This window comes from Suillus subalutaceus, assembly GCF_016647625.1.
Source record: "Suillus subalutaceus strain FC151 chromosome Unknown DFJ58scaffold_48, whole genome shotgun sequence".
Classification (NCBI taxonomy): Eukaryota; Fungi; Basidiomycota; class Agaricomycetes; order Boletales; family Suillaceae; genus Suillus; species Suillus subalutaceus.
Window position 1 is genome coordinate 193888 of NW_024540297.1, and position 14178 is coordinate 208065.

Consider the following 14178-nt stretch of genomic DNA (forward strand, 5'->3'; position numbering starts at 1 on the left):
CATCTTCAGAGCGAGTGACAAGACTATTTGCATAATTTCTAGATCTCGATTGCAAGATGATGCTCCCATCCAAACACTACGCCTCCTCACAGCAAATGAAACTAGACAAGATGCTATCATCTTTGCTCACGAGTATCAACGGCTAGGCTCCACCCTCCAGACTCCCCAGCAGCACCGTCGCCCATTTCACTGGTAAGTTCCTGTCGAGCCTGAAGTAACAGACCCAATTGCCTTGTACATATAACCTCGTGCGCTCCATCCCACCTCAGATGCTGCTATATAGATCATACACCTCACTGCGGCCCTTTTGTCCTTGAACCTTTGAAGTCCGGAGTCCTTTGCCTCATCCCGCATCCACCATCGCTTTGGTTGTTACACCTCCTTCTGTGACCCAACATGTCCGAGTCTTGCTGCATCCCCACAATGACGATGATCCTCTTGATGGGTAGCACTATGACCGAAGATACCCAGTGAGTGTTTCCCTCGTACTTACAATTCAAAGTTGATTCCAAATCACAAGACGCATCCCAAACGTGTGTGCTTCCGCACAGATACGACCATCCACAACGATCAGCTGGCCGTACATAATAAACCGGCGTGTACACCACGAGTGATGGCAAGTTGACCTGCGATATCGTGTGAGAAATGTGCGATGTAACAGCTCAACTCGCCAGTACCAGAAGTTAGAACGGCAACTCAGATCTCAAATACGCGCGTGGAGATGTCTTGAAGCTGCACAAAACCGTTGTGGCACTTGCATTTTCGATGCCAGCGGACACATGAACAATAATTTTTGACATTGTTGGATGGAAATTCGTTCCACCTCAACCAATCTCGAGTACACACACATCCAATCATGTCGCACTTCCCCCAGAGACACACGAAAAGCCTTGAATTCTGTATGATCACCCACGGCGTTCAAACCCATTGATGTCTACTTACCAGCTTCAGAAACACGACCATCACTCTTTCGATTAGCACCCTTTCTCTGATCTCTTCACCACTGCAAACGGTCATCTATGGATCAGATTAGCGTGATTTACAGCGTGCTCCTTGTATCCTCTATCATTATGAGACGCGTCGATGTAGTTATCGCTCCCCCACAAGGTATATAGCCTCCTCGTCACAGGAAGAGGTTGGGACGTAGTTGTCCTAGTTGGTGCGTACTCATGTCGATCCTCTTCTTGCCTCCGAATCTTATGGTACTGACCAACGTGTCTTTCCTGCAGAGCAAGCTTACAATTTCATGCATGAATATACGTCTGATGCCAGTCTGTCTTTGACATTTCCATCGTGAACGCGAGGGCAGGATCGACGGGTATCTCACTGCCGGCACCAAGCAAAATATTGAGGAATACCACACCGCTGTATTAGACAAGCGATTAATATATTGTAGATCTTGATATTAGAGGTACACGTGCTTTTTCTGCGACGTTGTGTCATCGAATACAACCGATGAAGCGCTACACGGAGGATCAGATCCAAGAAATATAACAAAGACGGATATTCATTGGACTAGCGTGAGCTCGGTGACTATACGACGATACAAGTATCATACAACATGTTGATAACATACACATGGTTACAGTCAATGGGATAATGCATCGGAAGAGCGAAGATATCGAAACTTAAATACCCGGTGAATGTCAGTGAAGCCACTCTAGAGGTAGAGTTGTGCAACCGTGTAGAAGTTTGGGTAAAAGGAATCAAATGACAATGAGCTAAGTGTGACCGTGGGCACCATCATGGCTGCTATTTGCTGCACCATCCTGGCGAGGTATGTCAACGCGCTCCAAGCGCCATCGAGGAGGTACCCTCAATCTGCCATGTGACCAACACGAATAATAGCAGAGGAACGCATTGCACCAATGCACATCTGGGAGCGAATCGATGTCAGATAAGTCGTCTTCATGGGGTACGGTAGCCTGCTGGCGAGACGGATATCGGGTATCGTCTACTTTCTTGTATTCCGGTAGTTTGGCAGCAGCAAGTCGCTGTAGAACACAGATCAGCAAAAAGGCAGTGAGAAGTAAAGAATTAAATTACACGGAATTTCCGCCCAGGTGCGACTTCAACGACTGGTGGCCCGATCCTATGTCTTGGCGCGAGAAAAGAAAGATGCTGGCGTAGGAATTGCGTGACTCCGTTCAGGGGGAGAGGCGGAGAACTTATTTCGAACTGGATTCGCACATAATTATGTATTGTGAGTTTGATAATATGGAGACTAACATGATCAAGCTGAGGTGCGGCCTGCCACGAGAGCGAGGACACCGGTAGGGGCAATGTAGCAGGGACCTGGAACGCCATCGTCGAGTCAATTGCAAAAGAAACAAGAGAAGAAACATACATCTAAGGGATCACGAGGTTGGTCCTTCCAACCAGGCCGTAATACCCAGCATATATCTTGCTCACCCTGATAAACATGAAGATACAAAATAGAAGGAACAGCTGCCGACATCGTCTCAGCTTGCAAGTGCGGGTGGGCACTTGGTGATGCAACCAGAAAATGGTTTAAAATGTCCGAACAACGCCAATAATTTGGGATACGAAATAAACAGTCAATACGACGGAAAATTTGCCAAGACTTTTGCAGTCTCCTTGCAGTCCGACACTCCGTAACATCAAAAAACAAAATAAGTACCTGAATCAAGAAGAAAAAAAAATTGCTCCCCGCAGAACAACAGACAACCGTTAACTTCACCATATATCTCCCATGTTATATATCATTTCCAGTCGATATATGTACGCGCTCCTGGAAAGCGATTGAGGCCATGCCAGTTGCTACGTTGGAGTCGCCATGAGCTTAGCGTGATATTCTCGAATGCCAAGGATAGGGCGCTAGTCCCAGCATAAACATCTGCGTGACCGTCAAAATCCCCCCCCCCAAAAAAAAACTAGAAACCCAGAAACAGTCTCAATTTATGTAGAAGATTGGTCCTATAGAAATGATGAATCGTGACCGAGCGTAGGGTCATCTGAAACTAGGGTCATACTGTTAGAGGACTTGGATGGATGTGAGGGAGTGGCGCACCTGAGATGTGACGATGACATTCATGCTAGATAACACAAGTCAGTGCTCGCATCACCGAAATGAGATCGAAGGGTGATATCCATTACTACAAGTTGGTTGACTGAAGTATTTTTGCATGAATGTGAAGTCCATCCGGGGGCTCAAAATAGTGTTGATCATGGACGATGGTGACAGGCATCAAGTTTCATCAGAGACATCCAGTCTATATCCTAGGGCTCTCACAGCCGTTTGCAAAACTATTAATAAGGGCTGAAGGCGGCATCACACTGTTGGCACGCCATGAGAAAAGTCAAAGATTCAAACAAGTTGAGGTAATGACTCACCCGTGTCATACAGTTATCAATGCACACCTCGACACCTAATCCGATGTAAAATTTGGTCTAACAAATGCCTAGGTGTGATGTGATGTGACTTTCGGAAAAGCTTGCCATCAAATGAGTGGCATTATCCGCCCACCGGCCCAAGCGCAATAGCTCCTCCGAGGACATTCAACTTGAATGGGCTGAGATCATGTCGGGATGACACAAATGTTGGATGTACAGAAAGATAGCTCACCTGTGCAACCAGAGGACCCTTCAAGCACACTTCCCAACGCCTGATATTCCTGTTCCTCCTTGTCCTGGGCAAATGTCGCCTCACGCAAACTTTCTCACCCTCCACCTCTGACATCGCCCTATCATATCATAAGGACACTGATAGTAAGCGTTAACGCGGAATCTGATACAAGGCGCACCACACTCAATTTGCATCATGCAGTTCATATGATATGGATGCACAAATCGTCACAGCCTGATCCATGATTGATGTATGGTGCATAACACTATCCCTGGATTACAACCGAAAATAAGAGGGCGCTGGGGAAAGACTCAGGCGTTACCATTGCAACCACAGGAAGTCTTCGAATCACACAGGGCTCGTGGATAGCCCATGAAACATTGTTGATTCTATTCTTGAAAAGCGTCGGCTGGCCGAGCGTCTGCCACGCCATCAGAGAAGTCAGAAATGAAAAGGTAAACGCCACAATGTGGTAGTAGTAAACACACCTCCGGGCCGCCAATGCACATTCCTCGATGTACCACATTCGACGCTCAGCGTTCAATACCCGCTTTCCCCATCCCACCCAAATCCTCGCTGCAGTTATTGGTCGCCTCACGCACAGTTGCCTGTTCACAACACACCTTCTGCCTCGGACATTGGACTGTAATATCACGGGAATGAGAACAATGTAGGAAGGGTAGTGCCGCTCTAGACCGCACAGGCGATCTGATGAACATCCTAGCGGTGCGTGAAATCGAGATCCTTAGTGTCCGGTCCGTGTCAAAGGCGAGTGCGCGTTATTTGTGGGTGCCGGGTATCTGCCAGTGCAGAGCGTTCAGCAATGTCATTTGGTCTCAGCTGGGCCGTGAACTGAGTTTAAGAATTGAATATTGAGCAGCCCTACTAGTAACTCATCAAAGATGCTGCGGTGCATGTGGGAATTTTAGCTGGCTCACCATGTGAGCATCATTAAGATTTGATTACTCATTTCCGGCTATCATACACGGTGCGTGACTTGGAACATCGATCTTGTACAAGCATGACTTAATTCGATTTGAAGCACGCACGTAGGAATTTGTATCACTCGCATCCCATTGTGAATCAGGATGTGTGCATTACTGTCAGGCTGTGAAATCGGTGCGAGTCAGTGCATTTTTTTTGGCATCTCTATGATACGATGACTCAATGACTGGTGGCCTCCGCACAAGGACTGTAATTAAGCGTTGAGTGGTGTGCTTGAGCCAGCCGGGTGGGACGGGTGAGTTATGTGTTTCCCAGAGCTTCGTCTGGACGTCACCTATGTTTCAACCCTCACTAGGCCTCACTTTTCTCAGAGGCATTGTGCAGACAAAATGTGGCCTTGTAGAACGACTTCAAGTTGGAGGAATTTTTACGCTTCCCGGGGAGGTAAGGGCTACTGAGACGGCAGATGGTAACATCACACACAGGTTTGTGCTGGGTGCATGAACTACTTAATTTTACTGATCGGTGATATTATGGAACTCCTGAAGTGAGCAAGCATCCATCTGGAGAATGGAAGCGAGTCGCCAATTTGAGAAAAGTCACTTCGGTCTTTCAACCATTCTCTGCATGTGGCTGTTTTACATCTTCACAGCCCACATCTACGTCGAGTCAATCAAGGGACCCTGAATCAAGTATCCCTTGATTTCAAGTGCAAATGCTTACTTCGGTCGACCGTATGGTTCTCGTTTCATCCATACAGCAAGCTCTGGGCCGTGGTACTTTTTAAAAAAAAACATATTTATTGTCCTTTGGGGTCGAAACCCTAGGCGGACATAGCCCTAGATCGTGGTACTTATATCTGGCGTGCACATAATTGTCCTGTGTCCCCCGGGCTTGCCTTTCATTCTCACTATTATCTAACAGTATGACTGTAGTCTCAAATGATCCTATTTGGTGGCCGGTCATCAATGGAGCTCGTATTTTCAGCTATTTTATAGGTTCGTGGAAAGCTAGTCAGACGATGATGTTTCGATCTAACCTTGGATGTGGCTTCGCAGTTGCCGCCTGCATTGGGGGAATTTATGATTGGGGTGAGCAGGACAACATTCAAGAATTACTGATAGCCTTACGGTGTATCTAGCACTCACATTTGGACAAGAGGTAATATGATATTATTGCTGGATCCAGAGCAGTCACCTAACACAAAATGGTATCTATAGATTGAACTGGTCTGGGTGAGCATAGTCACACATCATAAGAGCAACATGAAAACACAACGAACTTGCGGCAGAGGCAACGCTGGTCACTCATGACCATTCTGTATTTGGGTGTGGGTACCTTGCGTCATGATTATGGTTGGCAGGTCGTGCTAACTTGCCAATATCCCAGGCGCGCTATCTCGGAATACTATATGCTGTGTATGTTTGGAATACTGAGCAATTGACAACACGCTGATCAACTGTGTCCCATAATCAGCTTCCAGATTCTGTGTATGTCTCCTCACATGATCTGTGTTTGTTTCTTTTAACCGACAACATACAGTGGCTGTTCCGACAGTTCCGCTGACTGATTCGGTGAGTATTTTGCACCAATACCCGACATTCCTGCCTAATTAACTGCACTCCCCATTGTAGAGGTGAGTAAGATTCTGACCAGCTGACACAATATAATGATTGCCACAGCTGTGAGTTTCTCGTGAATGTGTGATCCTCTGAGGCTAATCACCACCTGAATTATCAGGCTACATTATATTCATCGCATCAGATTGGGTGGGTGCCATCGTGAATGCAATACTGGATGGTGAGCTACGCAGTTGTAATGAGTGAGTGATGTTGACTTGACAGAAACATCGCACTAGTCATTATGCTCGCTCGATTATATGCCATGTATCAAAAATCCAACAAAGTGCTGATACTTCTTGTTGTAATCTTGCTGACCGTTACTATCAGCGATGGAGTGCTTAACGTAATGGCAACGAGGAATACTTCAGCAGGTACGCTTGATTATGGATGAATGACCTACATGTACCAGGCGTATATTAACGAATACCAGAGGAGTTCATTCTCTCCGGCACCTATCAATGCGGTGTCACTTTCGACAGTGATAGCAAAATTACAAATTCTATGACTTGGATAGTCGGAATTGTATGGGAGGTCCTCGTATTGTGTCTCGCAGTCTGGATTGCAGTAAAACACTTCCATGAACTGCGACAACAATCTGCAGGAGGGATTATCGGGGACTGTTTTACGGTGTTAATGAACACTCACCTGGTTTACTTTTTGAGGTGAGCTCATAATATCATTGCGGTTCTCTTTTCCGCTGAACTTCTGCACTTGCTAGCTTTGTTGCCGCTTCCTGCTTCCAGATTGCTGGGTTTTTGTCTCCAACATTGACGGTACGTCATTCTGTTGCCGATATCTGCATGCGCCGACTATCGTTCATCATTTCTATAGCTCTCGGATTCTACGGCAACTCAGTTTTATTATGGTTGTCTCAGCATTTTTTCCATCATGCAGATGTTTGTGCTGGGACCACGCTTGATCCTTGGGGTCAGAGAATATCACGCTAAGCTCATAGCGGACTCCGATGCGGCAACCGACATGGCTTCAATTGCTTTCCAGGAGCGTGTGCATGTGACAACTAGCAGCAGTGTGTAGTAGCATGGGAGAAGCTCGATGTGATGACTGTGGTAGGGTACTCTGGAGGAGTGTGTATGATTTCCTTGTTCTGAGTTTTATCACTGTACTTATTTATCTAAATTCTTCGCTGGTCCGAAGTATATTTGACTGAGAAGTTGGTCCGTACAACACAACCAATATTATTCTTGTAGTAGAATGTCTCATGACTTTACTTGAAGACATTGTGCGTAAACGAGTGGCATACAAGATGTTGTTGCAGAGGATTAGGTTCGCAGGCTACCACAGGCTCAGCAAAGTTTCAACTTGAAAATTACACCTACTTGCGGCGCATGGACAACCATGCAGTCATCGAAGAATGGCGAATATGCGACAGAAAAACCTCAACAACCACGCTAGATCACATATCGTTACCATTGAATCTAAGAGCAGGGCGACCGCGTCAGGTACCGCAAGAGAGGCCAATTAATTCCCGCACAGAACAATTATCGCAAACCTGACAAAATACCAAAAGTGAGTGCATAATTTAAATCCAAACCAAAGACATACGCCCACCGCCTGTGAGTATATGGTGATAAGGCGAACCATGCGAACGAGAGCGACGTGAGTGAGCACCTCCTGACGTGATAAACGTAATAGTTTCAGCTCTGGGTGATCTTTGGGGTTAGCAATGGCGCAATACAATGACTCTGGAAATTCTCTGCCTCTGGATGATTTTTCATGACGCTCAATCGTCACATTCGATCACGAGAAGAACATGTGGTAATTCGAATGATTCCTGGACAAGGCACAAAAATGACAAGAGTATCAATGAGTGGTTATGCACGGTGAAGCTATGGTCGACATTTTGAATCCGAGGTGGTTTCAACATGAAATCACAACTATATAAAAAGGGTCATTTGTTGCTGTGAAAGTGAACATGTCAGTCTTGCACGACAGAATGAGAATGAAAAGTATACTTGTGATCCTGAGGGACCAGTTCACCACGAATTGGAAACTCTCATTATGCTCCTTCTAGCTCTCCCCTTTCACGTCTCACAAATATCGGGCTCTCTGAAAGGAACCAGGAGAGCGCAGCAAATAGAAACCAAACGTCGGATTGGGGGGTGGTTGTCAGTCAGAAAGATCTGGAAGATGATTTGACATTCGACTTCATTGGATCGTCTGGGATGTCGCAACCTGAATCAAGAGGGGAAGACATACCAAACCATCTTAATTCGTATGGAACTAGCAATGTGCCTTGTTGAACACTCTAGAAGGTTATGTTATGAGGTGTCAGCGCGGATAGGAGTGCACATACCTCAATGTTGTGAATCACGCTTCAAAGGTAACGACCGTGGTGAGTAAGAAGTCGAAATTAGCGAGTAACTGAAGTCAATGTCAGTAATATTCAAGAGAACTAGTGTCAATGAGGATGATCAATATACAAAACACGAGTAATGACTGGGAGGAACAAAAACTGGAATCACGCTATGGATTCGCTAGACGTTTGGGAAGTGGCTGTTGGGATTATAAGTACAGACCTTTGGAACGTGTTTTGGGCCTGCAGACCACGCACATTGAAACTCCTGGTGCATGTGTCACACAGTCACGTTGTGACCAACCAAGCTAGCTCCTGGGTGGGTCTGAATGGAGGATGAGAGATAAAAACAGTGAACACAGACAAACGGGGATGCGAAGAAGTTCGTTTAAACCTGGCAGAAAGATAAAAGAAATACGGTGACGAATCTCGGAAGCAGGTTATTTTGAGGGAACGCACGGACCAGTACTCCTCCAGGAGAGAAGTTCCTGTGGGGCGTCAATTGCGTTTTGCATGAATATGTATCTGATGCTAGTCTGTCTTCGACATTTCCATCGTGATCGCAAAGGCAAGATTGACGGGTCTAACTACCAACATCAAACAAAATATTGAGGAATACCATGCTGCGAAATTAGACAAGCTATCGTAGATCTTGATACTTGGAGGGTACACGCGCTGTTTTCTGCGACGTGTCGTCCAATACGATCGATACAGCGGTGCTACGTAGAGGGTCAGATACAGGAAATTTAAAAAAGACAGATACTCATTGGACTAGCGTGAGCTCAGTAAATATACGAAGATACAACACATTGATAACATACACCACATGGTCAGAGTCATGGGCTGGAATCAAGTACTAGACAACTTGAATACACCAACTCACCTCGACGCGTTCTGCCAGTAATTCTGGCTAAGGTGAATCGTCAGAAAAGTGATCCTCTGCTTGTCCCGACGATACCACTGATACACACGCCTCTGGGGAAAGGAAACCTCTCCTAGTGATCTCGACAACGTGGCACGATTCCTGCTGAATATTACTCGAGAATTACAAACATAATCCGTCACTGGTAGAAGCTCGGGCTTGTGCCCAATGTTCCAATAGTGATCGGATGATCTAGTCTGGGCGGAGAACGAGCATCGATGATGAGCATAGATATATCAGGCTTCCCTTTTCAAACTCTCAAGCTTGGATATAATTAAGTCACCTACCCATCAATGCACTTTAGTGAGAATGTGACCATGTATATTCTTCCGAAACAAGACATTCTACACAAGACAGCCATAAAGCTGCAGGTAAAATGCGAAACTCGACAAATGAATGCTCAACTGATGTCATATCGACGATGACCGCACCTCTAAGTTGTTACTTACCGCAAGGCGATAGTCCTTGTTCTTGCTGTGACCAACTAGCCAAAGTTTTAAATCCACTTTCTTCGTGCTGGACCTAAGACTACATCAGTGAATGAAAATTTGGAACGAATAGGTTCAGTGTACCCAGGAAGAGGCACGGCGACTGGATCAAGAACATTTTCTTCCTCTTCATCCTCGAGTTCGTCACCATAGACCGGCCGTGATTCCTGCTTCTTCCCCTTTTTCTGGAATCAACTGAGGCAAAAGAAGAGAACCCATGGTCGTGTTCCGTCATCCACACCGATAACGTCGGCCTAGAAAATAATACGGTCAGATCTCACGATCCCAATAGAATTGTAGAGACAAACGTAGGTAGCTTGTCCAAGTGGAACATCGACAACTTTTACAGGTATTTGTTTGGGTTTACGCGCCTTTTGCTTCCCCTTGTCTGAAGGCGACTGAACGGAATTGACAAAGGCCCTGCCACCGGGCAAGGGAGTCGATGGAGAGCTGTCTCCATGAAGACGATTGAGAGGCAATGGCGATGCAGCAGGGAACTGCAGTGCGTGTGTTGAGTGAACTGTGAAAGAAACAAGAGAAAGAGAGATACATCTAGGGGATCACGAGGTTGAACGTTGAACCTTCCGACCAGGCCATAGTGTGTGATGCTTGTGAGGGGTATGAGGTCAGCGAGGAGGCGTGTTGGTGGTGGTGTCGCAGAGGCTGAGGCTCGTTTACGACAACACGTCATACTTGTGAGGCTGGTGATGTCAGCGATGCAGCGTGGGAGTACTCCCGGGAGCTGCCGGGCCATTCTGGTTCAGGGTGGTGTTGCTGATGTCACGGTGGGGGCAATGGGAGGTGTATGTCATGAACTTGTCGATCGCACACCTCTTGGCCAGAGCTCACTAGCACTCTTCCTTCCAAGCGGAACGCCAGCCTTCCAGTATTGATACAATGGTGAGACACCGATGAGTCCCCGAATTTTGCTATTATCCTAAGACTTGAATATTCTAGGACTTGCACAGTGATATATTGTACACTTTCAAATCGGAGAGGCAGCCTTCGGAGTCAGGGTTTCAAATCAAGGTAACGTTCTCGAATATCTTTCATTGTCTAACTTACGCTAGAACCACTCTAGCATGTGCACAGACAGACGCAACTTGCTATCGCCGCAAAAGTCCCCCCGGAGGTCATCGTTATGATCCTTGGAAAGATACCTCGACCCCGTCTGCCACAATTAGACCTGTTCTCTCCTACTACTCCCGCCTCTTCTCCATTCCGGTCACACGTCCCGGACGTTGCTCTCGTCTCGGCCCCTCTTGTTTGCATGTCCTGGCACGGTCCAGCCACAGAAGTTCTGTATGAACATATCAATCTACAGACAACGAAGGAGTGTGAAATTCTGCATCGCACCCTTCAGTCCAATCCCTCGTTTGGTTCATGGGTCAAAGTCCTGCACTTGCCGCGTGGACAAGCACCACACCTTCCCGTATCGCGGCCGGCCGCGTCAACCACTGCCCCTGCTCGATTACTGCAGCTGTCCGCTGATATTTTCAGAGCTTGCAACTTGATCCATGAAATCGATATCATGGCTGAGGTGAGCATCTCCTGTTATTCACGGGCGGGCGCACTCTCAATTATTTCTCTGCGATTTAGTTTGGCCTTTTCTCAGAACCATCTGAGCACACGTACCTACGATCCATTCGCGTCACCAACGTTAACAATTCAATACTTGGCGGCCCGAGACCAGTCCGCTTTTTTGCTCTGCGAGAACTCACTCTCAACGGATTTCACTTCGATGGCTCGCAGACAAACTCGAGGGCGGACTCCATGTGGCCCGAGTTTTCGCAGCTTACGAAGCTTCGGTTAGAACACTGCACCTTCGTCAACGAGGATCTAACCCAGATTCTACCACGGTCAAATGCAAGGTTGAAATGTCTTGAATTGTTTGACACTCGTCACCCTTTCCGATCCAATAACTTTGAGCTTCCAGGTTTTCTATCTGGTTGTCTCGAAGAGCTCTGGATCGAGGACTGCTGGCCGTGGTCGTTCGAACCTTCCTTGCGATTGTATCAATCGTTACGAACTGTTCATGTCGATTGGGATGTTTTCAGCAAGGCGGCACCTTTCCTTCCTATTGGCGTGCGGGTCATATCTGTCAATGTACCCGTCTCTGTGGCAAGTAGCGCTCCAGACTATGAAAACTTTGAGGCGTCTTTGCGGTCGATATCAATGGGACTTCCTTCACTTGAGAGGGTCATAGTTTCGGGAGATAGCAAGTACCCATTGCTACAGGACGTGTTGGGTTTGAAGAAGAGTTTAAACCTTCAAGCTGTGAGACTGAGGGTAAATTATATTCGGCACGGCTGAGGTGAGTGGATTTGGCATCGTCTGACGCCACTGTGGCTTTTGTTACCCAAGTTGATGGAGTGTTTGGTTCGATTTGACATGCAGCATCTGGGTCTCGTGGCACGGAGTTCAAGTAATCTATAATTTACGTGTTTCAGCTTGAATCAGGGTTTGCCGATTGGTCAAATTATTTATTTGCGGTGTCTGGACCTCCGAGCGGCTGAATGCACTGCGTCGTCTCCACACGCCGAATACTTGTGTGACAAGGGACCAATGGGTTTACATATCTTAAACAATTAGTGTACACACAGACAAAGAAAGGGCACCAACGCCAACCGACTCCGGGAAGAAATGAGACTGAGAGAAGTACGAGATCGAGGCAGAAACAAGAAAAGAAACTAAAGACCCGCCCTGCGTGCTGTCATTCCAGCGATACCCATCCAGCGATACCCATCTCATTACGCTTTGCCTTCAACCTTCCTGGCAACATTGTGCACGAGCCGGCGATACATGTCTTCGGTGTCGTAGTTCGAGTCGCCTGCTGTGATACCCGTAATTCCCCAACCAACCTAGTAGGGAACTTGTCAATGAGACATCCAGAAAGAAACCAAATGGGAAACATACAACGCCGATATGGCTGGTATCTCCCTCTAAACCGAGGTACTCGCCCTACTCCAAGTGTTGAGTGAAATAAGGAGATACTGAAACCGGTCACCACATACCCATTTCGCGGAGCCGACAGAAACCATTCCGTCATTCTCTCCGAAAGCCTCGGGGTACCTCGGGTCGCTCTGATTCTTGATGTGTTTGTTAGAGATACTGACATCCATCCCATGAGCTGCCAGATCCGCAGAAAAAGAGGCAGACGTACAAAAAGAGGTGATTGATCCTAGGATCAAACTTCGAGGTAACACTGTAATACTTGATTCCCGCCACATCTTTGTAACTCGCGTTGAAGTGCGCCATGTTCTGCGGCGTCATATCATTCATGGCCTTTCCAGATCCTGACAGAAGGCCAAGCAGGATTTTGCACTGAAGTCTACTGAGAACACCTGAGAAACCATGGACTCAGTGGAAACGTCGATGGAGATGTGTATCGTAGCTCACCCAAGCTGTCGGACAATGAAGCGATGGGCGATCCGTAATGGGGCGTCGATATCGTGGTAATGGATAACACATTGTATCTGAGATCTGGCATGTGCACCAGACGTCTGGCATCGAGGCCACCCATAGAATGGCCTGATTCGACAAGACATCAGAACTTGTATGCGAAAAAAAGGAAATGACCGACCAATGAGATGGACGTCGGGCCTGCTAGTGCTCGCACCGGGACGAAGGCCAAGCAAATCGTTGATTTGCGAGTTTAGCTGACCGGCCCTCTCGTCGATACTGCCTGTCATACTAACTTTCGGTACAACTACTTTGCAGCCTTGGCTCTCCAAGTCTGCCTTTACGCCTCTAAAGTAGTTGATACCCATCATTCCGTCCGTGCCCAGGAAGCCATGACAAAGAACAATGTAGTTGTCAGGATAGATATCTGTGGTGAGCGATCATAGGTCAGTATGACATCGAACGTTTGGAGCAGAAATAAGACGTGCAAGGCATTGTTGCTCGAGTCCAAGTTGTGAGAATTGAAGGGAGAACTCTGTGGCGCAGGGGAAACTTTCGTAAATGTTCTGAGAGGGAAGGGAAAGCTCAGGCTGTCTTTTATAAGTCGCAAAGAGAGTAAAAAATTGTCGAGATGAGCTTACTGTATTGGCCAAGTGTTTGGGGTCTCAATTTAAAACCCACAGCTGCAAGCTGCACGGGTGTGAATTGGAGAACAGCGAGAAGTCCTCGTGTCAACATCGTGCAGTGGAATACCATACGGACGGTACTAGGTAATCGTAAAGTAGGGAAGGAGACATCTAACTTGGAAAAGGGATGCGAACTGCGAACAGCATGACACAGGGTCTATTCACAGGGTCTATTCGCGGTAACAGGGTGGAAGTGCTGACAGTGCCTGCTTT

At 47.0% G+C, this 14178-nt stretch overlaps 3 protein-coding genes across 3 annotated transcripts; 1 reads left to right on the forward strand and 2 right to left on the reverse strand.

The window, feature by feature from the left end:
• Positions 1 to 1721: 1721 nt before the first annotated feature.
• DFJ58DRAFT_727554 (uncharacterized protein) lies at positions 1722 to 2458 on the reverse strand (the record flags this gene model as incomplete). Its single annotated transcript, XM_041385487.1, has 4 exons — positions 1722 to 1994; positions 2047 to 2178; positions 2230 to 2295; positions 2348 to 2458. The coding sequence occupies 4 exons, from the start codon at positions 2456 to 2458 to the stop codon at positions 1722 to 1724; spliced, it is 582 nt and encodes a 193-aa protein (XP_041244280.1).
• An 8209-nt stretch (positions 2459 to 10667) lies between these two features.
• On the forward strand, positions 10668 to 12295 carry DFJ58DRAFT_745504 (uncharacterized protein). The gene is made up of 4 exons (XM_041387395.1): positions 10668 to 10777; positions 10835 to 10906; positions 10959 to 11417; positions 11477 to 12295. The coding sequence occupies exons 1-4, from the start codon at positions 10775 to 10777 to the stop codon at positions 12188 to 12190; spliced, it is 1248 nt and encodes a 415-aa protein (XP_041244281.1). The 5' UTR covers positions 10668 to 10774; the 3' UTR covers positions 12191 to 12295.
• On the reverse strand, positions 12272 to 13986 carry DFJ58DRAFT_356928 (Alpha/Beta hydrolase protein). The gene is made up of 8 exons (XM_041380003.1): positions 13921 to 13986; positions 13768 to 13873; positions 13461 to 13706; positions 13277 to 13408; positions 13041 to 13221; positions 12892 to 12988; positions 12794 to 12838; positions 12272 to 12738 (listed from the first exon to the last, which is right to left on the reverse strand). The coding sequence occupies exons 2-8, from the start codon at positions 13772 to 13774 to the stop codon at positions 12628 to 12630; spliced, it is 819 nt and encodes a 272-aa protein (XP_041244282.1). The 5' UTR covers positions 13775 to 13873; positions 13921 to 13986; the 3' UTR covers positions 12272 to 12627.
• Positions 13987 to 14178: the final 192 nt, after the last annotated feature.